Here is a 25,966-nt window from a genome sequence, read left to right on the forward strand (position 1 = left end):
ATATCACAAGATTCAAAATTGTCTTTCAGTGAGATCACCAAGATAACTAATTCAGTCCTAGTTTTGAAAATAAGCAGCATTGAAACTCCGTTAGTCAGGGTTTGACTACGAACTGATTGCTTATCCACAAGTCATTAAATGTCAGACATCATATCCAAGTCGTTTGACATAGCACAATGCCAGCCACACAAGCACGTCTAAGTTATGGAATTCTCCTCCCCAAACGCTTGAAAGATTACACTAAATGTCCCAATTTTGCAAAATAATCATTCAAGATTGCCTCATTCTATCCCCTGCCCACAGTCTTGATTACACAAGCTCATAGGTGAAACCTATGTGTTGGGAAATCATGTTGCATATTTAATGTGTCCCACAACTCTACCTCTGTTGCAAATAACTATTTCAATAGTCCTCACCTGTGAGTAAAGAAAACTGTATCCAGATATATTTTTCACACAGTGAGTCATGTGAAGAACAAAGTGGGGTTGTTCACACACCAGCACCAAGTTTCATGGAAGTAACAGCTCTGCTCTCTTGGATATTAACTGATGAGAATGTGAAGCAAGAGCAGAAACATACCTTGATCTTGATTCCTCCAATTTACCCCATTCTAGTATGTATATATGTATGTATGTATGTATGTATGTATGTATGTATGTATGTATCTATCTATCTATCTATCTATCTATCTATCTAACTATCTAACTATCTATATACTTATCTATTTGGATTGTCTTGTTTCGAATGACTTTGGTTTTGTTTTAAGACAGGGTCTCACTATGTGGTCCTGACTTGCTTACAACTGTAGATCTGTGTAGACCAGGCTGGCAACAGACTCAGAGACCCACCTGCCTCTGCCTCCTGCATGGTGGGGTTAAAGGCAGGTGCCACCATGCCAGGCTGCAGTTTCTTTCAATCACTCCACCTCTCACTGTGCCTTGCAGGACCATTGCTGCACGTGAGCCACAGATGCTTAGAACCCAATAAAGGTCTAAATGTGTCTGGACTTAGTAGCTTATAGCAAAAGCAGATATAACCCAGAGAGAAAGAACAGGAAGTAGTGGGAGTTACTGGATATGTATTAACATTTCATTCCCAGTGAGAAATGAATATAATTGATTAATCACTTCCATCTTACATGGATTAGTGTTGTGCTGTGTGGAAAGAATATATGAGCTTTTAAAAGATGACATAGATATTCTCCTGCCCTTAACCTGTTACAGAGCCTCAGCCCTTCACCAAGGTAGTGGCTTGAACTGTTCAGGACATATGAACAAAATCAGGAGTCAAAAATAAGGCAAATAACTGAGCAGTTTTTCTTGGCTGTTGAGTCAACAGACATTATTGAGTCTGTTCAGTTGCTAGGGTTAGTTGGTGGCTGAAGAATAGGTAGCCTCTTTTCACAGATTAGTGATGTGACCTCCTGTCAGATTGTTCCAAATGTCAGTGATATTCCAAATGCATTGTCATAGGTTAGAATCACTTCTTGCTCTGGTAAGGGTTAGGTCAGAAAATGGAATGCAGTTGGTGAAGTTCTTGTGAAGCTTTTGGGTTGGATACAGAGCACATGGGATGCCACCATGTATGGATAGAACAAGCCGCAACTTCATCAGACAAAGAAAGAGAGAAAGTAAAAGTCAGAATGTTAACAGACTGAAGGAAGCTTTCATAAAAAGAACTACAGGCCAGCCTTGACATGTGCATTCAGTTGGGCTGTCACCCTAAGAACAGATCATGTGTTTCTGTATAGGAAATGACACTTATTTACAATCCACAGGTAGTTATGAATTTGATGTAGATGTCCCACCAAAGTCAGGTTTATTTACATTTGTCACAGTCAATAGAGTTTCCTGCTTGTTTTACAAGTGATCAGTTGTCTTCTGGTGCGTAACTAAGGAATCTCATAACACATTTTACAGTCACATATTTTCTGTTTCCTTAGTCCTTGATATAGTCCATATCAAGGTATCTTAAACCCAAGTAGAAATCATTTCCCTTTGTTGAATTGTCTCTGCTCATGGTCTTTGTGGGAATAATCTATAGTTTGTTACAGTTTAGATTCATATTTCTCTAAAGTTTCAACTCTTGTAACCAGAGATGATCTTCTTTTTCCCCAGGTTAGTTAAGTCTAGACTTAGGAAGGGCTGCACCTCAGAAGTTGGACTCCTGAAACATACTGACCGCGAGCAAGAATCAGAAGAAGAAGTATGATGTTGACGGGCATCTAGTCTTTCTAGATAAGCCTTCTTGTTTTGGGTTGCCTTTGTTCATGGCTTTGTTTCTTGACCTTTTGTCTCAAGAACACTTGTCTGAGGCTAACTCCGTGCTGTTTGTACTTCCAATTTTGTTAAAGTGTTGGACTTTAAATATCTTACTTTCATCTCTGAAAGAACCATGGGTGATAAATTCACTTTGCATATTGTGCATGCCATGTAATTCAAAAGCAATCATATTTTTCCCAAACTTTAGTTTGGTGTTCATTTATTAAAATTATGTATTTTATTTTTCAGATAGATACCTTCAAGATTTGTGGTCTTGCTATCCCTGTAATGTTGACTTGTACTTGTTTATCTTGTTGCCACAATGGAAAATAAATGAATGCATACACCTTGGTGCAGAAACCTCAAATCCTCATTTTTTTCTTATTAAAGTATACCTCATCCTCACATGATACAGAAAAATCTGCATGTGCAAAATTCCATTTCTTGATACAGAAAATGTGGTACATTGTGACAGTGGAGCTCAGCTATTAAAAATGATGAATTCATAAAATTCTTAGGCAAATGGATGGACCTAGAAAATATCATTCTGAGTGATGTAACCCAATCACAAAAGAACACACATGGTATGCACTCATTGATAGGTGGATATTAGGCCAAAAATTCTGAATACCCAAGATACAATTCACAGACCACATGAAGCTCAAGAAGAAGAAAAACCAAAGTGTGGGTGCTTCAGTCCTTCTTAGAAAGGGGAGCAAAATACTCATGGTATCAAATATGGAGACAAAGGGCAGAGCAAGCAGAGACTGAAGGAAAGGCCATCCAGAGACTGTCCCGCCTGGGGATTCATCCCAGATACGGTCACCAAATGCAGACACTATTGTGGATGCCAAGAAGTGCTTCCTGACAGGAGCCTATTATAGCTATCTCCTGAGAGACCCTGGCAGAGTCTTACAAATACAGAGTTGGATGCTTGCAGCCAACCATTGGACTGAGGGTGGGGTCCCCAATGGAGGAGTTAGAGACAGGACTGAAGGAGGTGAAGGGGTTTACAACCCCATAGGAAGAACAACAATATCAACCAACCAGATGCCCCCAGAGCTCCCAGGGACTAAACCACCAATCAAGGAGTACACATGGCTCTGGCTGCACATGTAGCAGAGGACAGCCTTGTCAGGTATCGATGGGATGAGAGGTCCTTGGTCCTATGAAGGAAGTCTACTGTTTCTTTGGACCTCTTTTTAGATGTGCCACCAAGTCCCTACAGAGGCAGCCACCTTCTCTGAGAATTCGAAAGAATGAGCTTGAGAATTACCACAGATGATTTCTGATGAGTGAGAACAGTCCAGGGTATTGATGCTGGAGCTCCTGTTTGTGTGCTGCACCTTCTACTTGAGTAATACCCAAGGTTTTGTTGTGGTTTCTCGTAAGCCAGAAGATGTGCAAAGACTTGCCATGCTGGAGAATGAATCAATATTGTACCAAGGTTAACTGTTCAGTGTCTCTTCCTGGGCTTAATTACATCATTTAAGGCAGAACTCACCAAAGGTAGTTACAGACCAAATATTACCCTATTTCCCACTTGTTCCCCACTAACTAAAAGCATCCTTCATTTTGTAATTTTGAAAAATTAAAAATAGAACCTCTAGCGATCCTGAGCATTTGCTCGCTGGCTGTGAGCTGAGTAGACCTTTCTCCTTGTTAAGGGCTATGCTGTCTATTCAGTGAAGCCCCTGAAAGCTCATGTCCTTCATTTCTAGCTCTTACTTGCAGTCTGTATGCTTTCAAGTTGGTAACCCCTGAGCTAAGGTCACTGTACACATCAGATAAATACTCTAGACATCCCAGGGTAGTGAATGACAGACTGGGTAGATGCTAGAGATGCTTTGAACCAGAACACCATGCTTTAAGGGTTCAAAGCACCTAAAAACTATTCTGATTATTATTCTGGTTGTTTCAAGTTGACCTTTCTCCCTCTCTCCAGAGATGCTACTTAAAAAGCCAGACCCTGTGCAGCAGCCACTGAACATCTGTTTTTCAACTCACTTCCAGCATCTGGCTGACAATGTTTACAAAGGCAAAAAGATTCTGCATTGTAACACATTGAAGAAATTCAGAAACATTAAAATGAAAATCGTGGTTTCTCCATTTCCTGTAAAAAAAAAAAATTCATTTCTTTGAAACATTTCTCTATGGACAGTCTGGTACAAAAGGTCGACCAGAAGTCTTCTTCTGAGCTTTCAAAAAGGAATGATGTTGAGAAGCATAGTTTCAAAGATGTCAGAGACTAGGAAAGAGGAATTGTGGAATTAACATAACCTAGCACGGCCACTGTGCCATTTCCTCTGCTAAAGAGGTGAAGGATTAAATAAGAAGCCTTCATACAACCCTAGGGTAAAAAGTCAGAACCTTTGTGCCCTGCAGGCCAAGAAACTCCTAGACATGCGTAAAAAAACAAAAAAATCATGCATATAATTCTGACTCTACTATTAACCGCTCTCCATGTTTCTCATAATTAGCTCATCTTTTTCCCTTCACTGGACCTCAGTTAAAAGGCCAAAAAGTAAATGGATCTAATTGACTTAACAGGCATAGGGAACCTTTCTTATCATTATATCCTATGAATTTCAAATGGAATCAAGAAGAGGACTAAATTAATACAGTGTTACACAAGAAAGACAGTCTCTACTTTAACAAAAAAGGAAAGGACACAGGAATCCAGAGGAATAACCTAAATACGGAAACAGTGACACAGCCTCGACGCCCATGGAGCTGAACCACAGACAGTGAAATCCAGAAGGCTCCTGGCATTCCAGAGGTCTGGCAAGCCCAGAAGTTACCCCATCATATACACATCACAGTGGATCTGAAGAGAGAGATGAAGATAGTCTTCTCGCCCAAGAACTGGGAGCAGTCTTCTTGTTACATAAGATTTTAAAAGGACAGAGATGAGTGGCTAAAGATATCTCTTGATCTGGAAGTGAGTAGACCCTGGTGCTCTCTAGGCTACAAGGTACCAAGGTGCCATGGTCCTCTGAGGATCATGTGTTCTGCTCATGTCTGTCTCAGATTTAAGGACTCCATTTTAGACCACTGTGACTGCCACGTTTGACTCTCAAAGGAACCAGCCAACAGTCAGCCACAGCTGAGTTGAGACAAGTCGCTGATATCTAGGTCTAACCAGTACAGATAAGGCTACACTTGGAAGTTTGAAAGCCAATGAATCCAGATTTTCTTCTGTGTTTATAAGAATACAGAGATCACTACTTCTCCAGGTTTGAACCCAGAAACTGTAAGTAAGATACAACCCAGGGAGTTCTCAGATCTGAGTCTGAGAGCAGTTCAGGGATGCTTCCCTACAGCTTCTGAAAGAAAAACCTTTCTCACAGTTGTATGGTTGTACTATTGAGGTTGTACTTTATGAATACTGTTTTTGGAACAGCATGAACAAATTAGTAAACCGTGATCGGTTTATTAGTAAACCTGAAATAGAAACTTTATTTATTTCCTTTACCCTATGCCCAGGAAGTGTCAGTCTGTTTTGGAATTGTGTAAAGATGTTGGTTTATCAAAAAATATATTTCAGCAAGTTGTCCTAAATAATGACAAATATAACAAAAGTATAAATGGTTTTCTCTCCTCTAGAGCACAGGATGAGGAAAGGCAACTCAGCTATGTTTAAGAGCCAGTGCAGTGGGGAGAAACGGAGTCACTTGTTGAGCAGATGGTCCATTTCCAATGCTAGGGAGTATTCAGTAAGCTGATAGTAGAGCGATGCTCAAACCAAAGCCATATGTCTCCATCAGACATACATTCCTTGGGGGTGGGCGGGGATGGGGGTGCAGGTCACGTCAGTGTAAAATAAAAGAATATACGAAGTGGGACAATGAATGACATGAAGGAAAAGCACCTGGGAAGGAGAAAAAAAGAATGGTAAGAAGCATCAGGGACACTTTGCCAGACCTTTCCTGGAGGATTAGGCTGTACCAGGTCAGAGCTTGCCTTCATTAAGGGTGGGGCAGAGATGGGGATCCCCAGGCTCCCTCACTTCATGCTTTGTCTCAGCTATCACAGTCCTGAAGACCAAGTCCCCGGAGTCCTAGTGTATCTCTTTCATGAGTATCTCATGGTACGTCATGACATTTCCTTATGAGTAGTATCTCTTCATCAGTAAAGGAGCTTATCAAGGCGCTGGTTTTACCTTGACTATGGATTAATAAGGCGAGGCAGCAATCACCGTAATACAGGAAAAACCAGAAATAAAATGAAGTAAGGAACTTACTTTCCCAAACGCAAGCCCATGATTGATAGAATTAATATATATGGAAAATCAACTCCCACGTTTGTATTTTGTTAAATCCAGAGAAAGAAAAGAAGAGAGGGCAGGCATACAACAATCTGAACTTCCCCAAAATAAATGTGAATGAAATATATTGCTTTCAGATTAGAGGGTTATGTGCGTTCATGAGCTGCTGAGTGGGTAGAATAATCAGGCTTCTATATTCACCCACTTAATATCTCAAAACTAAGTCCTTTTAAATTAGATTTGAAAACACCTATTTTTATTTTATTATTGTATAGGTGGGGATGCCTTTCACATGCAAGATGAGGACAACAGAACGGCTCTCCCAAGTTCTATTGTTCCAATTTTAGGCATAGAAAATTTTAACCTCTGAGTTTTAATGTGTTTTATTTTGAGATTTGCATGGTTAGATTCCTCTTTACACTTTCAAAATCCTATGTAGCAGTGAACTAAATACTTTAAGTATCTCAATCAACAAGCAAATTTTCCTAAGCCTTTATTGTTCTTACAAATCTAATTTGATAAACTTCTAAATAAACTGGACAAAGTTAAATCTTTGGAACATCCCAATAGTGTTATTGACCTGGTGAGGCCTTGTGGAGCTCCAGTCCCAATTTTTTTTAATTGATTGTACACTTGCAAATTGGTTATAAACCAGGACAAGTAGAATTATTTTAAAGTTACAAATATCTACGATGCTACACATCTCAGACAATCCTTTAACCTATACCATCAGTATGATGGCTGTGATTCCTGTACTTTATTCTAAAGCTTTCTGTGCAAACATGAGCTTGTTGTGAAGAAATGGGTTTGTTAAAGCCAGGCAATGTTTGTGAGATGATAAAGCCAAGAGTAATGAACGGGACAGGAGATTTCACAGTGACTTTTACAGCACATAACATAATCTGAATATTATTTGTGCCATGTGTCACATCCTCCACACAGATGGTGTCCCAACATTCTGTTTATAGGAAGTGTACTGGCTGGGTGGGGTCATGCAGGCTCTTGGGTCACTTGAGGTGTCATTATTGTTGAACCTCTTAATTTTAGTCCTTTGTAAAGGTGACAACCTACTATGGAAGACAGATTTATGCATAAGATCTTTCGCCTTCATCCCTGCCCAGAAGGTAATAGGAAGCATAAGGAGCACCTGGTTCCAAGCCTCAGCTCCTGCTCTACAGATGTCAAGAGTTCAGGAGTTTATGGGATACAGAATGGTGCCCTTGCAGGTTGACTGCTCCAGGGTCCTCTGTCAGCCCATAGAAGGATGTCTACGGAGGAAACTCATGTTCCTCAGAAGACAGCATTACACAAAGAACCCTGAGTTAAGATGAGTGGGCACCCATCCAGTTAATACATGTGTGTACAATGGGATTTAAATGTATCTTCTTTGAGGTATAAAGATTTGTGAACTTGATGTAACCCTACATTTTTGGCACATACATGTCCTATTTGACAGGACATACTTGTCATACCCATTAAGGTGATATGTCCTAATGACTTTTGTGCACTTTACTAAATGTGGCCAACAGCCCAGAGGCTAGCTATCAATAGTTTTAACACTAAATGTCTTGAAGCAGGATCTACATATGCTTGTTAAGGCTGTGTGTGACTTACGGAAAGAAGGGTGTAACTAAGCAGATAGTAAACTGAAAGTGAGAAATTGCTCCTTGTCTGGATTTCCCCTCAAATTGAGTCTCCTAGACTGTTTTCAAATGTCCTAAAAAAGGGTGTAGGTGTTAAGATTCGACAAATGTCTAGAAGTGGCGTTGAATCCATTCCCTATTTGCTGATTGCATCCAAAGCCAATATATGTTGACTCTAAAGCATACAGGAATCAGGTCATGAAACTAACAGAAGGCCTTAGCAACTTAGCACCAAGCAACCCCTTTCCTGCTTGGAAATAGACCCATATTCCCTTTGTCTCTCAGAACAATAGATCTCTACTTAGAGTTTTGACTCCAAACATTAACTAACATTAAATTACCTTACCTAATTTGTAATTCAGTGTATAGCTCTGCCTTGTATTGTACTCTCAACCTAAACAAATGGAAATGTTATGTTCAGATCTACATTTTATTAACCATCCTCCCTACCATCTACCTCCCAGCTTAGTTCTGCGGGTTCTTTAAGGCTGTAATATTTCCCCCTTGCTACTTCACACTGCCTACTTCTGCTCTTATCTCTAAAGTCCAGAGCCTACACAAACACTGGATCATATGCTTTGCAGACTTCTATCACTAGAAATAAAATCCTCTCTACTCTGTAGGACTCATACTTCTCTCTCTGTTGCTAAAACTGTTAATCCCTGAAGCTTATCAGAAATTAACGGAGATCGTCTGCCCGCTGCTACAGTGGAAAATGAGATGTGGCCATAGAAAGGAAAGCATCCCCTAAAATGTTATGCTCTGTGTGGTGCAGAAACTTATAAGCGATATCCATATTTCCAGTTTTGAAAGTGCGTGCTCAGTCAGCATATGGCCAGCATAAGTAGAAAATAATAAACATCACCATGTAGACACGGGCAGCAGAAATGTTGCAAAACATCAAGCCAGGTGACAGCATGGGACAGAGACAGCAGCAGCGGCGTGATTGAGAGCAGACAAAGGTGGCATTACTAAATTTGGGGTGGACAACAGGTCACAGAAATGCACTTGGAAAGCCTTATTGAAATAGTTGGCTGAAACGCCCAACAGAACTTCTGCTTGCTCACCCCACCATAGGTTTTATACCATGGAATCGAGCAGCTAAAACCAACCTCTATTGGAAAGGGACGCCCTCTTCTGCCCTTCTCAAGGGCACACTCTCTTAATATCCTTAGCACTTTGCTGTTTCCCTTTCTTCTACAGAGTTAAAAGTTCATTGTACCCTAGAACAGGGAGGTTAGGAGAAAACCTGAACACACTGAGACCCGAGACAAGGGAGCCTCCCCTGCCCCAGAGTCTGCTTTCTGCAAGTTTAAGGGCATCACGTGGTAATTCATCAACATCCACTATGTCTTAGCAGAGAACCATCAAGTCAGTGTTAATGATGGTTCAAGATCTCTCAGTGTCCCAGGCTCACAGAAGGCCCACTTCTTCTGAAGTGGGAGATCCTTGCACTTCCAAGGTTACTAGTGCATCATGATGGTTCTTAGGTGAACTTGATTATCTCAGAGTATCCTGTTCAGAGAGAAAGGCACCAGAGAGTTTTGACTTCTCTGCCATTTCACTCAAAGGTTCTGGAGAGGGATGGTAAGGATGCTTAGGCAACATGCATCTTTCCACAACATGCAACATCTTCTATATTTCACCCCTTAGGAAACATGTTTGCCTTTCCTTTCATTGATGCAGAGGAGAGACCATTGGTCCTGTGAAGACTCGATGCCCCAGGGTAGGGGAATTCCAGGTCAGGAAAGTGGGACGGGGTGGGGTGGTAAGTAGGTGTAGGGGGATGGGATAGGGGGTTTTCAGAGGAGTAACGCAGAAAGGGGATAACATTTGAAACATAGATAAAGCAAATACCTAATAAAAGAAAAAGAAATGTGTTTGGTTTTATAGAGTTGATAATCAAAGCCAGGGACTTATGAAAGAATTATAACATCAGCTTACACCACAGTGCAAGAAATCTATTGCATGTCTGGTGTTTTGATGTGTTTACATAATGGTTAAAGGGATGAAACCTGAAGGTACTATAGAATAACACGACCTGAGGAAAAGACGATAGTGGTGATACTCCCCCTAGTGGTACAATAGAGAAAGACTTCTCATAAGCTAAAGTTGCTTCCTAAATCCAAATAAGTTAGTTCACTGAAACAACACACCACGTTATTGATGTTATTCTTGGTTGCCCACAGGTCTACTACTCAAGACCTTTTTGATACAGGATATGGAAGTTTCAAGCTGGTACTGAACTGGAAGTTTCCTCCACACCAGCTAGTTTCATGCCAGTAGATGCTCTGCAAGCTGAGGCAGGAGAAAATCCTTAAGAGTCAGTCGACTACAAGCTGGTACAACCACTCTGGAAATCAGTTTGGTGGTTCCTGAGAAAACTTGGCATAATACTACCAGAGAGCTCTGCTATACCACTTCTGGGAATATACCCATAAGATTCTCCAGCATGTAATAAGGACACATGCTCCACTATGTTCATAGCAGCCCTATTTATAATAGCCAGAACCCAGAAAGAACCCAGATGTCCCTCAATGGAGGAATGGATACAGAAAAGGTGGTATATTTAAACAATTTATACTACTCAGCTATTAAAAACAATGACTTCATTAAATTCTTATGCAAATGGGTGCAACTAGAAAATATTATCCTCAGTGAGGTAACCCAACCACAAAAGAATACACATGTTATGTAGTCACTGATATTATCCCAGAAGCTTGGAATACCCAAGACACAATTCACAGAGCAAATGAAACTTAAGAAGGAAGAACAAAGTATGGATATTCTAGTCCTTCTTAGAAGGGGAACAAAATGTCCACAGGAGGAGATACAGAGATACAGTGTGAAGCAGAGTCTGAGGGAAAGACCATCCAGAGATTAACCCCAGCTGGGGATCTATCCCAGATACAGTTACAAAACCCAGACACTATTGTGGATGCCCACAAGTGCTTGCTGACCAGAGCCTGATATAGCTGTCACCTGGAAGGCTCTGCCAGTGCATGACAAATACAGAGGGGACACTCTCAGCCAGCCATTGAACTGAGCATAGGGTCCCCAATGGAGGAGCTAGAGAAAGGACCCAAGGAGCTGAAGGGGTTTGCAGCGCCATAGGAGGAACAACAATATGAACCACCCAGTACCCCCAGAGTTCCCAGGGACAAAACCACCAACCAAAGAGTACACATGGAGGGACCCCTGACTCCAACTGCATATGTGGCAGAGGATGGTTTTGTCGGACATCAGTGGGAGGAGAGGCCCTTGGGCCTGAGGATGTTAGATGCCCCAGTGTATGGGAATGCCAGGGCAGGAAGGTGGGAGTGGATGGGTGGGGGAGCACCCTCATAGAGGCTGGGGGAGGTAGGTTGGGATATGGGGTTGCAGAAGGGGGGACCTGAAAAAGGGAAAACATTTGAAATGTAAATAAAGAAAATATCCAATAAAAAAGGCAAATAAATAAATAAACAAACAAACACTAACTGGACTGTAGAGATGACTCAATGGTTAAGACCTCTGCTATTCCAGAGGTCCTGAGTTCAATTTCCAGCAACCATATGATAGCCCACAACCATCTGTATTAGGATCCAATACCCTCTTATGGTGTGTCTGAAGACAGCTACTGTGTACTCATACACATAAATAAATAAAACTTTAAAAAAAAGACACCAACCAAATTGGAATAAGGTCCACACTATTAACTTAATTTAAACTTAATTATATATCAGAATTATCTTCAATCAAGGTCGAATTGTGGGTGCTTTGGGTTAAGACTCCAACACGTAAAAGTGGACACATTATTTAATTCATCATAGATGAGCTGCAATTCTCTTTTAGTGCTTTTTATAATCCTCCCCAAGACAATATACTCACTCACCAACTGCAGCTGTTAGAATGTAGGACCCTTAAGGAAATACAAGCATGGAATCATATGAGGCTATTGCAGTTTGCCATCTCCTTGACAACAATGACACCCTATCCAAGAGGGTGTTTGACTATGCTGAAGCACTTGCTGAAGCCTCTTAAAACCAAAGTACAGGAGACTGATCTGTAGATAACCACAGGGACACAGGGACACAGGGACACAGGGACACAGGGACACAGGGACACAGGGACACAGGGACACAGGGACACAGGGACACAGGGACACAGGACACAGGGACACAGGGACACAGGAACACAGGGACACAGGACACAGGGACACAGGGACACAGGGATCCATGCCTTCCTGGTTTCCTCTTTGGGTTCTGCTAGCTTACCTCCTTCCATGACTGTTTTTTTTTTTTTTTTCAAGTCTACATATTCACCCTTTGACCCTCAAGGCTAATCCCGCCCCTTCTTTATTGCTCTGAGTTAGTTTCCTTTTCTGATAATCTTTGTCTCTTGATCGACCTCTGTGAAAGAATGAGCGTTCTGCACGCAGAAACACACCTATTCAGCGACTCCAACTGCATTATTCTGAATTAACTTCAAAACTCTTAAAGCATGAGAACACCTGCCAGACAAGGGAAGAATTCTTTTCATGCTTTATAACCACCTCTGGTTGCATTTCTCAACTTAAGGAGAAGCCTGCTGTTTCTCACACAGAGTGGTGCAGTGTTTTGGCTTCACCATGAGTTCCTGTCGTTCCTGCAATGTCCGGGTACTGGTGGCTGTTGTGTGTGGGCTGCTGACAGGCATTGTTTTGGGACTGGGCATCTGGAGGATGGTCGTAAGGATCAACAGAGGTAATGTCACCCTGTTATAATCTACTGAGACAGGGAGTGGGTTTGGGGGGATGGCATTGAACCTTTGACTCTGCTACCTGATATTGCAATAAGAGGGAAGTGCCTTGTCCAGGCAGGCGATGGCTGCTTAACACAAAACCACTTAAGAATTGTAAGACAGCAGTCTGTTGATTGCCAGTGGACAGCTTTATATCTAAAACGTGAGTGTGTGTGACTCTCTCTGTGTGTGTGTGTGTGTGTGTGTGTGTGTGAGTTTTGCACTATTTTAATTTCTGAGCTGATAAAATGAATACCGATAGAAAGTATAACAATGTGTATTTGGGTTTATTGAGCTAAATCCTATAAAGGTAAATAGTTGTCAACTCGGACTCCCAAACAACCATGTACAGAATAGAAACTCATCTCAAGAAAGAAGCTTAGAGATGTTAGCAGTAGAGTCGTGCGAGAAATGAACTCAGGTTTATGTACAAGTTTCCCATTCTGCAGGTTCAGAAAAGTAAAGCTGAAAAAGTTAAAATGTTAATTTCCTGCTAGTCCCACATGTGTTTGTAAGTTTCTTGCTGTGTTCCAGACTTCATGGAGGAAATAGGGGCAGAAGCATGGTCACGTGTAAAGTGATGGCGTCAAAGTAGAGCCCCTGAGAGCGCAAAAATACATTTTTAACGATTCTAACATTGCATCCCTTTGCCTCTGGAGATCCGCTATAAAGCACTGGTTCTCAGCTTGTGTGTTGTGACCCGGCTGGGTGCCAAATGATGCTTTCACGGGGGTCACCGAAAACCATTACAGTTCACAGCAGTAGTGACATCAAGTTATGAAGCAGTACTGGAATAATTTGTGGTGTGGGATCACCACAACATGAGGAACTGGATTCAAGGGCTTTGCAGTATTAGGAAGGTTGAGAACCACTGCAGTAAAGGGATTCGAGGCTGATTTGTAGAACGTGTGAAACCCAGTGACTAGAGGTGACGAATACCAGTAAAGAGGAGCAGTCTGCCCCCAAGGACAGGACGGCAGAGGGATGCCCTGCAGTGGTGCCGGGCTGCGGGATCCCATGCTGAGAACACACAAGGGCTTGAGTTTGGCTGGCGCTGAAGAGATAGCACGGAATGGAGCCACCCCTATATTTCCTAAAAAGAATAGAATTCAGAGAATACTGTGTTGGCAGTCACTTAGAGAACTTAAGTGAGAAATTAAACAGGACAAAAGAATAAAATCAAAACCATTAACATTTGTAAAACACTTTAATTCAGGTTTAAGAAAAGACCCTAAAGAGTCTCTCTTGCTGTTAGGCACATTAAACGTGTTAAGATATCATGTCATTTAAAGGATGTGTGTTTGAGCAATGTCTTCCTTCTTGTTGCATTCATAATGACTTCTGTTTTCAAAGGGAAACTTGTGACTTAGAAATGGCACTGTTAAATCCAACCATTATAAGGACAAAGTACAAATCCAATATGAGGAACAATACTGCACAGAGGACAGAAAGTGAAAATTAGTCAAAGGCGTAGAGGGACCTGCTCAAGTGCGGGCACGCCTCTGAGCTGCTGGAGGCCTTTGAAGGAAGTAAAGGGTGTTAAAGGTTCTGGTTCTCAGAGTAGTAACATAGCAGCTCCTTAGAAAGACTAGCTTTGTCCTTGGTGTTAGTTTGTCAGTTGGCTCTTTATATAAGGGATATCCCTCAGCTTTGGGAAAAAGCCAACAGAAAATTAGATAGCCGTCATTATCATAGAAGTGATTGTGGGGAGGGAGGATTGGATACAGGCTATCTGGGAACGGGGGAACTGGGAAACATTCAAATTAACATTGAAATGTAAATAAAGAATATATCCATCAACCAAAGAGTACACATGGAGGGACCCATGGCTCCAGATGCATATGCAGCAGAGGATGGCCTTGTTGGGCATCAAAAGGAGGAGAGGCCCTTGGTCCTGAGAAGGCTCGATGCCCCAGTATAGGGGGTAAGCAAGGAAAGGGGACAACATTTGAAATGTAAATAAAGAATATATCTAAAAAAAAAAAGAATATATCCAATAAGAGAAAACCAAATAGACTAAAGACAGATGTTTGCTGTGTGTGCGCCCTGTAAATTTTACTTGGGGTGTGCTTTAGCTCTGTTTATTTTTATTTAGTTATGTTTGTATCTGTTTAATTCAGTTCCGTCCCACTACCTTCTTTTTCACTAACTTCTTTCATTAACTATTTCATCTCTTTCCCTCCCTTCATTCTACTAATGTCATATGGAGTATTTTCTCATTGGTTACTTACTTAGTTATAAGTTATCCTTAAATTAAAATTTTTCTTAGAGACAGAGTTCATGCATATCTCAAAGAAACTGATCAACCTGTGAAAGCCTTTTGTGCTTGTTTTTAAGATTTTATCTTATAGTTCGAATTGTCCTGGAGCTCACAATTTGTATCCCAGACGACATCATCCTCATTGTGTCCTGAGTATGCCACCTTCCATGTCAGGCTTCCAAGGGCTGGGTTGCAGGCACGATGCCACACTCCTGACTAACTATAAATACATTATTTAGAGAAAAGTGCGTCAGCACATATATCTTATGTCCAAATTAATTTACTACATTCAAAATTCATTTGATATAAGCAGAATGCATATTTCATGAAAAATGAAAAAATGATAGCTTATTTGTGAAAATCAGAAGAAAAAAAGCCCTCCATTCTAGGCATACGGAGGTTCACAGTTATAGTAGCATCCAGGAGGCTGAGGCTCGGGATTGGTGGAGTTCAAGGCCATACTAAGCAGAATAAAACTGTTTGAAGAAATAAAGAAAACTTCCAACTTCTGTTTTGAGAAATTTTCAATGAAATGGTTTTTATCTGGCCGAACATTGGTTTTTATACTTAATTTTTCTATACCTTACAATTTCAAAAACTCTATGACAAGATATCATACCCCAAACTTCACGTATCTTTTCTCACTTAATCTGGACATTTAAAGCATTTAAAGCAGATATATTCTGTCTGTTTTACATATGGAGAAACCGGGGTTGAGAGAAGATATTTGGATTCATATAGCCGTACAACACTGACTGTGAATTTGAACTTGTATCTTTATGGTCTCACTGGGTTTTGTTCTCAGAAGCCAAGAGAAACTGCAGTAAATTAATTCACCTTTTTTCTTTCTACAAGAAAGTGTGAAAGTCCCAATTCACACACTGGGGCAGCAAGCCTGATCATCAGACTGCCCTGCTGCCTTCTTTGGGAAGTCTGCAGTGTTCCTGTTTATGGTTCTCCTGTAATAATACAGTCTGTGGAGTATAAATTAGGAGTCGGGCTTCAGTTCCCAGGTTCTGAGTCATCCAACATTCCTGTGAATTTCTTCCAGTGTAGTAACCCCCATGCTTCTAAGCTGTCTGGGAGGTAAAGTGCTTTCTCCAACTTTGCAGCATCATAGTCTGCCTGCTTGGTCTTTCTAACTCTAAACAGCAAAAGAAACTTCCTTTTTTTTTTTTAATTTTTTAAAATTTTTTTTTAGTGTTTCCCATCCAACCACTGCCTAATTTTAAGGAAAGGCAAATTCATAATAGCCAAAAAGTCACAAATCAAACCAACTCTAATTATTCTAAGTTAACCCCTTAAGTTAACCATTTGTTTTAAATGTCAAAGAAGCACTTTGAGGAATGATCTATAGAACCCCAGCGACCTTCTGTGAGCAAATGGAACTTTTTTTTTTTTATTTGATATAATTTATTTACATTTCAAATGATTTCCCCTTTTCTAGCCCCCCCCCACTCCCCGAAAGTCCCGTAAGCCCCCTTCTCTTCCCCTGTCCTCCCTCCCACCCCTTCCCAGTTCCCCGTTCTGGTTTTGCCAAATACTGTTTCACTGAGTCTTTCCAGAACCAGGGACCAGAACACAATGAAAATGAAAACACAACATACCCAAATCTATGGGACACAATGAAAGCAGTGCTAAGAGGAAAACTCATAGCCCTGAGTGCCTCCAAAAAGAAAATGGAGAGAGCATACATTACCAACTTAATGACACACCTGAAAGCCCTAGAACAAAAAGAAGCTATTTCACCCAGGAGGAGTAGAAGGCAGGAAATCATCAAACTCAGGGCCGAAATCAATCAAGTAGAAACAAAGAGAACCATACAAAAAATCAACAAAACTAGGAGCTGGTTCTTTGAGAAAATCAACAAGATAGATAAACCCTTAGCCAGACTGACCAAAGGGCACAGAGAAAGTATCCAAATTAAGAAACTTAGAAATGAAAAGGGAGACATAACAACGGAAACTGAGGAAATCCAAAAAATCATCAGATCCTACTACAAGAGCCTGTACTCAACACAACTGGAGAATCTGGAGGAAATGGACAATTTCCTTGACAGATACCAAATACCAAAATTAAATCAGGACCAACTAGACCATCTAAACAGTCCCATAAAGCCTAAAGAAATAGAAGGAGTCATAGAAAGTCTTCCAACCAAAAAAAGCACAGGACCAGATGGTTTCAGTGCAGAATTCTACCAGACCTTCAAAGAAGAGTTAACACCAATACTCTTCAAACTATTCCACAAAATAGAAACAGAAGGAACACTACCCAATTCCTTCTACGAAGCCACAATTACGCTGATACCAAAGCCACACAAAGATCCAACAAAGAAAGAGAACTTCAGACCAATTTCCCTTATGAACATCGATGCAAAAATACTCAACAAAATTCTTGCCAACCGAATCCAAGAACACATCAAAACGATCATCCACCATGATCAAGTAGGCTTTATCCCGGGAATGCAGGGTTGGTTCAATATACGGAAATCCATCAATACAATCCACTACATAAACAAACTCAAAGAACAAAACCACATGGTCATTTCATTGGATGCTGAAAAAGCATTTGACAAAATTCAGCATCCTTTCATGCTTAAAGTCTTGGAGAGAACAGGAATTCAAGGCCCATACCTAAACATAGTAAAAGCAATATACAGCAAACCGGTAGCCAGCATCAAACTAAACGGAGAGAAACTTGAAGCAATCCCACTGAAATCAGGGACCAGACAAGGCTGCCCCCTTTCTCCTTATCTTTTCAATATTGTACTTGAGGTACTAGCTCGGGCAATTCGACAACATAAGGAGGTCAAAGGGATACAAATTGGAAAGGAGGAAGTCAAACTATCATTATTTGCAGACGACATGATCGTCTACCTAAGTGACCCAAAGAACTCCACTAGAGAGCTCCTACAGCTGATAAACAACTTCAGCAAAGTGGCAGGTTACAAAATCAACTCAAGCAAATCAGTGGCCTTCCTATACTCAAAGGATAAGCAGGCTGAGAAAGAAATTAGGGAAATGACCCCCTTCACAATAGCCACAAACAGTATAAAGTATCTTGGGGTGACTCTTACCAAACATGCGAAAGATCTGTATGGCAAGAACTTCAAGACTCTGAAGAAGGAAATGGAAGAAGACCTCAAAAAATGGGAAAACCTCCCATGCTCATGGATCGGTAGAATCAATATAGTTAAAATGGCCATTTTGCCTAAAGCACTATACAGATTCAATGCAATACCCATCAAAATTCCAACTCAATTCTTCACAGAGTTAGAAAGAGCAATTACCAAATTCATCTGGAACAACAAAAAACCCAGGATAGCTAAAACTATTCTCAGCAACAAAAGAAAATCTGGGGGAATCAGTATCCCTGACCTCAAGCAATACTACAGAGCAATAGTGTTAAAAACTGCATGGTATTGGTACAGTGACAGGCAGGAGGATCAATGGAACAGGATTGAAGATCCAGAAATGAACCCACACACCTATGGCCACTTGATCCTCGACAAAGAGGCTGAAAACATCCAATGGAAAAAAGATAGCCTTTTCAACAAATGGTGCTGGTTCAACTGGAGGTCAGCATGCAGAAGAATGCGAATTGATCCATCCTTGTCTCCTTGTACTAAGCTCAAATCCAAATGGATCAAGGACCTCCACATAAAGCCAGACACTCTGAAGCTAATAGAAAAGAAACTGGGGAAGACCCTTGAGGACATCGGTACAGGGAGCAAATGGAACTTTTAGAGGTCCCATTCCTGCCTCGGAACTGTGCCTCTTGTTAAACGTTTAAGGGTCTGGTTTTGACAACAGACGATACTGCACAGGAATAGCTGAAGCTTCCTTTGGGATTACTGGGTAGCCTGTCATTTTTATATGACATTGATGGGATTATTAACTAATATTGATATTATCTATTGCTAAGTGTAATATATCATGCATGTTATCTAGCACATGACTCCTAGTCATTTGACATTTCTTTGGGCAAAGAAAACTTTCAATAGTATTGATAGCTTGTGCAATTCCCAATGGAGTTCTAGATTTGGTTTCTTCTGTGTAATGTTAGTTTACCTACAGCTGCACCATCCATTTCACATGAGCATCTCCTTTGATGGTTGAGGTCTCCATCTGAATGTCTCCCATTTCATAGACATTTTCTACCAACCCAATCGATACAAGTTCTTATTCCCAGTTCCCCGCTTTTTACATGTAGTTTTTTGTCATGGTTCTCTTTTCTGGCTATTTTTTCAACTTGATTTACTTCGTTGAAGAGAACTGAGGCCTGATTTAGAAACCTAAAAGATTCCCTACAACTAATTTTGAGTTATTGCAATGAATAAATAAATCTTACACAGCAAGAAGGTAGACTTAGTCCATTAGAGCGACTATAAGAAAATACTGTAATTATACACAATAGAAATCTCATTTCTCACAGTTATAGGAACAGGGAGTCTGTGGGGAAGTGAGCACCAGTTTCAGTGTCTAGAGAAGGTCTGCCTCTTGGTTCTAAGGTGTCTTCTTGTTGCATCTTATATGATGTAAATAGACAACCCTCTTCTCTTCCTCCCTCTCACACATTAATCCCATTGTGAAAGATCTACCCTCATGAATGAGTCACCTTGTTAAGAAATTGCCATTTAATACTATGATATTGGAAATTTGACTTCAACACATGAAGTTTGAGAGCATGCATCCAGTCTGTAGCATGGATGAAGAACTCGCACAGTTGTGTCAAAACTGAGACCACAAAGCTGGCAAATCCTCATGCTTTCCTCCAAAATAGTAAGGGAAAAGTGCAAATTCGGATGTTTAAAAGATATTATTTTTGTTTTCTGCTGCTTCAAACCATGTGGCACAGGACCATTAGACTCCAGGATTCATTAAGTTCTTTCCTATTACAAATAGCCTCTTGTTTACTCATATGTTCAGCAATCTTGCAGCATACATTTATGTTGGAAGAAATCTGTGTACTTCCAGAACCCCAGCTCATTTACATTAGGTGTTCATAAAAACTGTCTAATATAGCTTTTATAAGGGATAGACATAAAGGTCTATCGTGGTTGGCTTAATGCTTCTAACAGCAAGAAACTTACAATGCAAGAAGCGGGGTAGCTTTGAGACCCATCCCACTTGACAATTAAAGTTAAATACAAACGTGGGTTTTATTGCATTTCTCTCCTTTGATATTTACAAGCTTGAGCTAATCCTAATATAAACATAACCAGATGGTCACAATACAGTGCTGAGAGGATTTCTTTGATTTCTATTAATGAGAGGGCATCTCAATCTCAACACGTAATGGCATTGCCTTAATTAACTGTACTCTACAGTCCTGGCTCGAAAAACTCCCAACTTCCTGTTCCTTCCCTACTCCAGTTATAACCTTCCTTCTCCACTTCAGGACAGACTTGTTCCACAGTTGCCTAACAAGGGACTACAGAAGGTTTAAATGGTCTCAAACCCAAGGTCAGACTTTATAGCACTCATAATTCTTGTTCAATAGAAAAATGAATGCTATCAGAAAAAAAATAAGGTGAGTTTACTGCTATTTAGAAAATCATCTTTCTTTCCTTTTACTAAATTTAGTACTTCCTGCAGAGTAAAACTCAATAATAAATCTAACTCCTACAACGAATTCTGGAACACTAGGATAATTTTAGTTTTGTTTTTAAAAAAAAAAAAACACAACAGCACAGAGACATTGTCTTATGAAAAGAGGAAAGTGTGTTTGAGGTGACTGAGGTTACTTTCAATTCTCCAGTGACAAGTCTCTGTCATGTTCCTCCTTCCCTCTTTCCTGTTTTCTCACATATCCATGTGCTAAGTGCTTTTAAATACAAAATTATCCATGAAAAGGAAGAGAGTCTCATTCAAGGGGTAAGTTTTATTGTACAAGTGGCTTGAGGGACAGAGGTCTGGATTATGTTAACATAAGAATCAGTAATGTCTATTGGCCCCATTTCAAAAACCATTGTCTCAAAGGAAGGGGCTGGACTCTTGGCTTAGTGGATTATTGCTGGATTTCTAAGTATTAGGTGCTTTTGGCTATGGCTATCAGGGTGGACCAGACTGCTGACAAGCTGTTAAAGATCCTTCCCAAATTCTGTGATCAGGACTGTGTTTTTGAAAGAAGGAAGAGACCACTGCAACCAGACTAGCTGCTTTAAATCTCAACATGACTGCTTACTACCCAATTGACTGGGTGCAACAGTCAGTATTTCCATGCCTCAGTTTCCCCCCTTAGCAATAATAAATTCTGCCTGGTGAAACTATTTCAAGAATTAAAGGATTCGATGTGCTTGAAGATTTAAGATGATGAGTTGTATCTTGTAAGCACTCAATACACATGGACAAATGTTTTCTAATGTATGAAGTTTTATGTCATTCAGTGCTGAGCAGTTTCGTCCTTGAATTATACCTAAAATAGATACCACTGAGCCACACTGGACCTTTGGATTGAGACTCAAGTTAACACACCAAAACTCTACAGGAGGTTTAATCATTAAGTTAAATTGACTAACTGAAAAGAGAAACAGAAAGAGAGCCAAGAACAGTCATAGAATATTTGCTGTCAATATCTATGCTACTTCACTAGCAGAAGAACCTTATTAAAATATTTATTATATTTGCTGAAAATGTTAATCCAGTAGTTAATATTGAACAGCCTTTACTTAACAAAAGATGTACTTTATGTGCTTTATTTACATATATCTTCCAGGGTTTCTTTCTTTTTTCCCCCTTGCTTTTCTCTACAGTGAATACATGTTACTAAATAGGACCTGTCTAATGTCTTCTTTTTTAGTTGACTGTACAAGTAACTAAACACTATGAACAACAACTTTATCTTTCATATATATGTATGTTTAAGATAGAGCCTTAAAGATGCTAGTACTACTTTTGGTGACAGTTTGTGTCATTTGAGTACTTTAGAAGCTAAGATTCTGAAGTGGATAGTACACAGACTCAAATGTACCATAAAAACAGAAGAGTAGATAGGCCATCTTGACTTACATATCCTTAACTGGAATTCCAATGACAGAAAAGCCATTGAGCAAATACTTATTTGTGGGGGAAGGGACAATTCCCCCTTAATTATTTATTTTTTAAAAACTCAGTGGATAGATATACTTAGATATCCTTAACTGGAATTCCAATGACAGAAAAGCCATTGAGCAAATACTTATTGACTTTCTATTCAATAGGAATGTTCTGAGATATAGAGATACAAGTTATGACCTTGACTCAAAATATTCTTTAATGATCAGACTTGGTATTAAAAGCCAGAATGACTGACTAGGCATGGGTAGATGTTTCTTCCTGCTTATTGAATGTATACAAATTGTAACTAAAGTTTCAAACATGCCAACAGGTTTCCATTCTTCAGGGAAATTCCAGGGGACAGAAACACTGTAAATATACCATAATGCTAAGTAGGTAGTGTCATATGGGTGCAGAAGCTGGATCCGAGCCACTGGTGTGACATCTGAAGCCTTCAGGAGTCACCTCAACCATAAAAAGTAGGTTAGAAAAATTCTGTTCCCTGTGCCACTGAAACATTGAATAATTCTTAAGATCTAGCTTTCCTGTTATGGTAGTGGATTTGAGATGGGGTGAGATGGGGGTGTAGCCCGTGTAAGCCAGTAGCTAACCTAGGCTTGGATGACCTTGAACTTCTGGTCTTTCTGCTGGGATTATAGGCCTATGAGTTTATCTTGAAGGTGGGACTCTAGATTTCCATCTGGTTTACCTTTTGAAAGCAGCTTCTGCTTCTGCTCCATGCCAGTGCAGAGACTAGATTAACATGCAATTCTCTGCAATGCATGTCCCCTCCCCTACTTCTCTCCCCCTCCTCTGTGCTTTTCGGGGTCCTTTCATCCCCCCTCCCATATATTGCCGAAGTTTTCTTTTATTCTCTTCTATTTCTCTTTTTCGGATAAAAATCTATCTTAACTTATCCTGACCTTCTTTCTCTGACTTACATGGGGACAGATTCTACTCCACCACTTACACAGAAATCATTTGAGCTTTAGGAATTAAGAAAAGAGCAAGATGGTGGTGGCACATGCCTTTAATCTCAGCACTCAGAAGGTGGAGGCAGGCAGATCTCTGAGTGTGAGCCTGGTCTATTGAGAGAGTTCCAGGACATCCAGAGCAACACAGAGAAACCCTGTCTCAGATAGATAGATAGATAGATAGATAGATAGATAGATAGATAGATAGAAAAAGAAATAGCAATTTCTAAAACAAGTGTGTTTGATGATAATATTTTATGACAGGAAGAACAAAATATCACTGAATTGTTTTGAAGTCTCACATATACATTTTACTTTAGTGATCTTCATATGATATCTAAAATTTTTGCAACATTTGTTGGGAAATTAGCTTCTCTGCACTGAACATACTGCCCTTTTCTCAAACATCACCTGGGTGTTCTGGAGTAGTCTGTATATGAACTCTATTCCATGTGATAGGTGACTTATTTATGATAGTGGGGAGTGAGGCAGTGTTGCCCTAAAGCCTTGTGTCTTAAAGTTTTACTACTGTGAACAGACACCATGACCAAGGCAACTCTTATAAGGATAACATTTAATTCGGGCTGGCTTACAGGTTCAGACGTTCAGTCCAGTGTCACCAACACAGGACTGTGGAAGCATCTAGGCAGACAGACCTAGTGCAGGAGGAGCTGAGAGTTCTACATCTTCACCTGAGGGCTACTAGTGGAAGACTAACTTTCAAGCAGCTAGGGTGCGGGTCTTAAAGCTCACATCCACAGTGACACACCTACTCCAACAGGGCCACACCTTTTAATAGTGCCATTCCCTGGTCCAAGTATATATAAACCATCATACCTTGTTTCTTTAAGAACTAAAGGCAGACCATTTTCTTGTCATAATGGTTGTCACTATGGCTTTTTTTGCAGTGTCCATTCAACACTTTTGCTCATTAAAAATAAAACTGTATGTTTCCACTCTTATGCATATATATTCTTTATAAGTTATAATTCTAACTTATAATTTAACTTGCACTTCTAATTTATATCAGCTCTCTCTCACACACACACAAACATACACACAAATATTTTCCCCAACTCTGTGACTATCATTTTTATTTAACTGAAAATATATTTTGATGAGCAGCAGTTTTTAATTTAGATTAAATGCATTTTATATTTATTATATTTATTATATTTATTATTATTTTATATTTTATAATTCTTGTATTTACTACTATTTTTGCCTTTCAAATATAGTTGCATGTTCCAAAGTTGCAATATATATATTTCACCCAAACTATCATTCCTGGGATAAATCTTATCTGGTCAAGTGGTATCAGTTTTATTTGTTGTTTGATTTGATTTGTAATTATTTTAAAGGAGTATGTGTGCTGGCTAGTTTTATGTCAACTTGATATAGGCTAGAGTCTACGAGGGAGGGAAACTTAACTGAGAAAATGCTTCCATAAGCTAAGGCTATAGGCAAGCCTGTAGATCATTTTCTTGGTTGGTGATTGATGGGGGAGGGCCCAGCCTATTGTAGTTAGGTACACACCCAAGCTAGTAGTCCTGGGTTCTATAAGAAAGCAGGCTGAGTAAGCCAGAAGGAGCAAACCAGTGTGCTGTGCTCTGCTAGGGCCTCTGCATAGCTCTTGCTTCCAGGTCCCTGTCTTGCTTGAGTTCCTGTCCTCGATTCTTTTGATGATGCACTGTGAGTGAAATAAACCCTTTTCCTCCTCAAGTTAGTTGTCTTTGGTCATAATGTTTTATTACAGCAATAGCAACCATAACTAAGACAGAAGTTGGTACCAGGATTGTGGGATATTGATGTGTCAGGTCTGACCATGGTGTTTGGTGGAGGATTATGGAAGGACTTTAAACCTTTAGTCTAGAAAAGCTGTTGGTGAGCTATTCTGTAGGTGTGTGGAAGAAAAGATGATGAAGCCCTGGTTTGTGAAGTTCCAGAGAGAAGTTTGAGAGTCACTTAAAGAGGTTGCGGCACCCCCACCCCCACTCCACGGAGCTCCTGGGGACTGAACCACCAACCAAAGAGTACACATGGAGGGACCCATGACTCTGGCCACACATGTGGCAGAGGATGGCCTTGTTGGACATCAGTGGGAGGAGAGACCCTTGGGCCTGAGGGGAATGACAGGGTGGAAAGGTGGGAGTTGGTGATGGAGATGCTGCTGAGGCCTGTTTCACTGCTCCTACACTACACGGCTGGTTTCGATAAGAAGAGACAGCTCATAGTTTCAAAGCTTTATTATAGAGAAATAGGAAAAGAGAGAAGAGAGAAAGAAAAGATAGATGAGAGATGGCCATGACCACGTGGAAAGGGGAGAAAATGGAACAGGGAAGAGGGGGAACGGGGGACAAGAGCTTAAGGGTAAGAGAGAAAAGCATGAGAACGGGGCGGGGGCTGGTAGCCCCTTTTACAGTGGGCTGGGTTACCTGGCAGGGAAAACTTGGCTGTAGCCAGGTGACTGTGGGGATGGAGTCCAACCAGAACACTAGGGGCCTGGCCCTACATGTGACTGATGGCCACAGGATTATGTCCAGCAATGGAGAGCATCTGAGGCTTGGAACTATGAGAGGTCAAGAGAGGCCACTTGGGAATGTGCACGCTCAGTAGCAGTTGAAGGTCCAAGATTAGAGTCATGTTGAAAAGAGCCCAGAAGAGGCTGTTAGTAAAAAATGCAATTCTGTTGTGCCAGCACACTTCAAAACTTTGGAGAGGCCAGTACCAGGGGATAAACACCAAGAGCAGCAGCAGCTGTGG

General features: G+C 40.5%; 2 protein-coding genes across 2 annotated transcripts in view; both read left to right on the forward strand.

Annotated features, from left to right (window-relative positions):
* The window catches only part of LOC127666193 (transmembrane protein 45A), an 80,324-nt gene extending 77,728 nt beyond the window's left edge, over nucleotides 1-2,596 (forward strand). Inside the window, exon 6 of the mRNA XM_052158956.1 lies at nucleotides 2,118-2,596. Within this exon, the coding sequence (XP_052014916.1) occupies nucleotides 2,118-2,211 (94 nt within the window). The 3' untranslated portion in view covers nucleotides 2,212-2,596. The remainder of the gene's footprint in view (nucleotides 1-2,117) is intronic.
* Nucleotides 2,597-12,780: 10,184 nt separating this feature from the next.
* Adgrg7 (adhesion G protein-coupled receptor G7) overlaps nucleotides 12,781-25,966 on the forward strand; it is a 73,638-nt gene continuing 60,452 nt past the window's right edge. Inside the window, exon 1 of the mRNA XM_052159115.1 lies at nucleotides 12,781-12,895. Within this exon, the coding sequence (XP_052015075.1) occupies nucleotides 12,781-12,895 (115 nt within the window). The remainder of the gene's footprint in view (nucleotides 12,896-25,966) is intronic.

This window comes from Apodemus sylvaticus, chromosome 15, assembly GCF_947179515.1.
Source record: "Apodemus sylvaticus chromosome 15, mApoSyl1.1, whole genome shotgun sequence".
In the NCBI taxonomy this organism is placed as follows: domain Eukaryota; kingdom Metazoa; phylum Chordata; class Mammalia; order Rodentia; family Muridae; genus Apodemus; species Apodemus sylvaticus.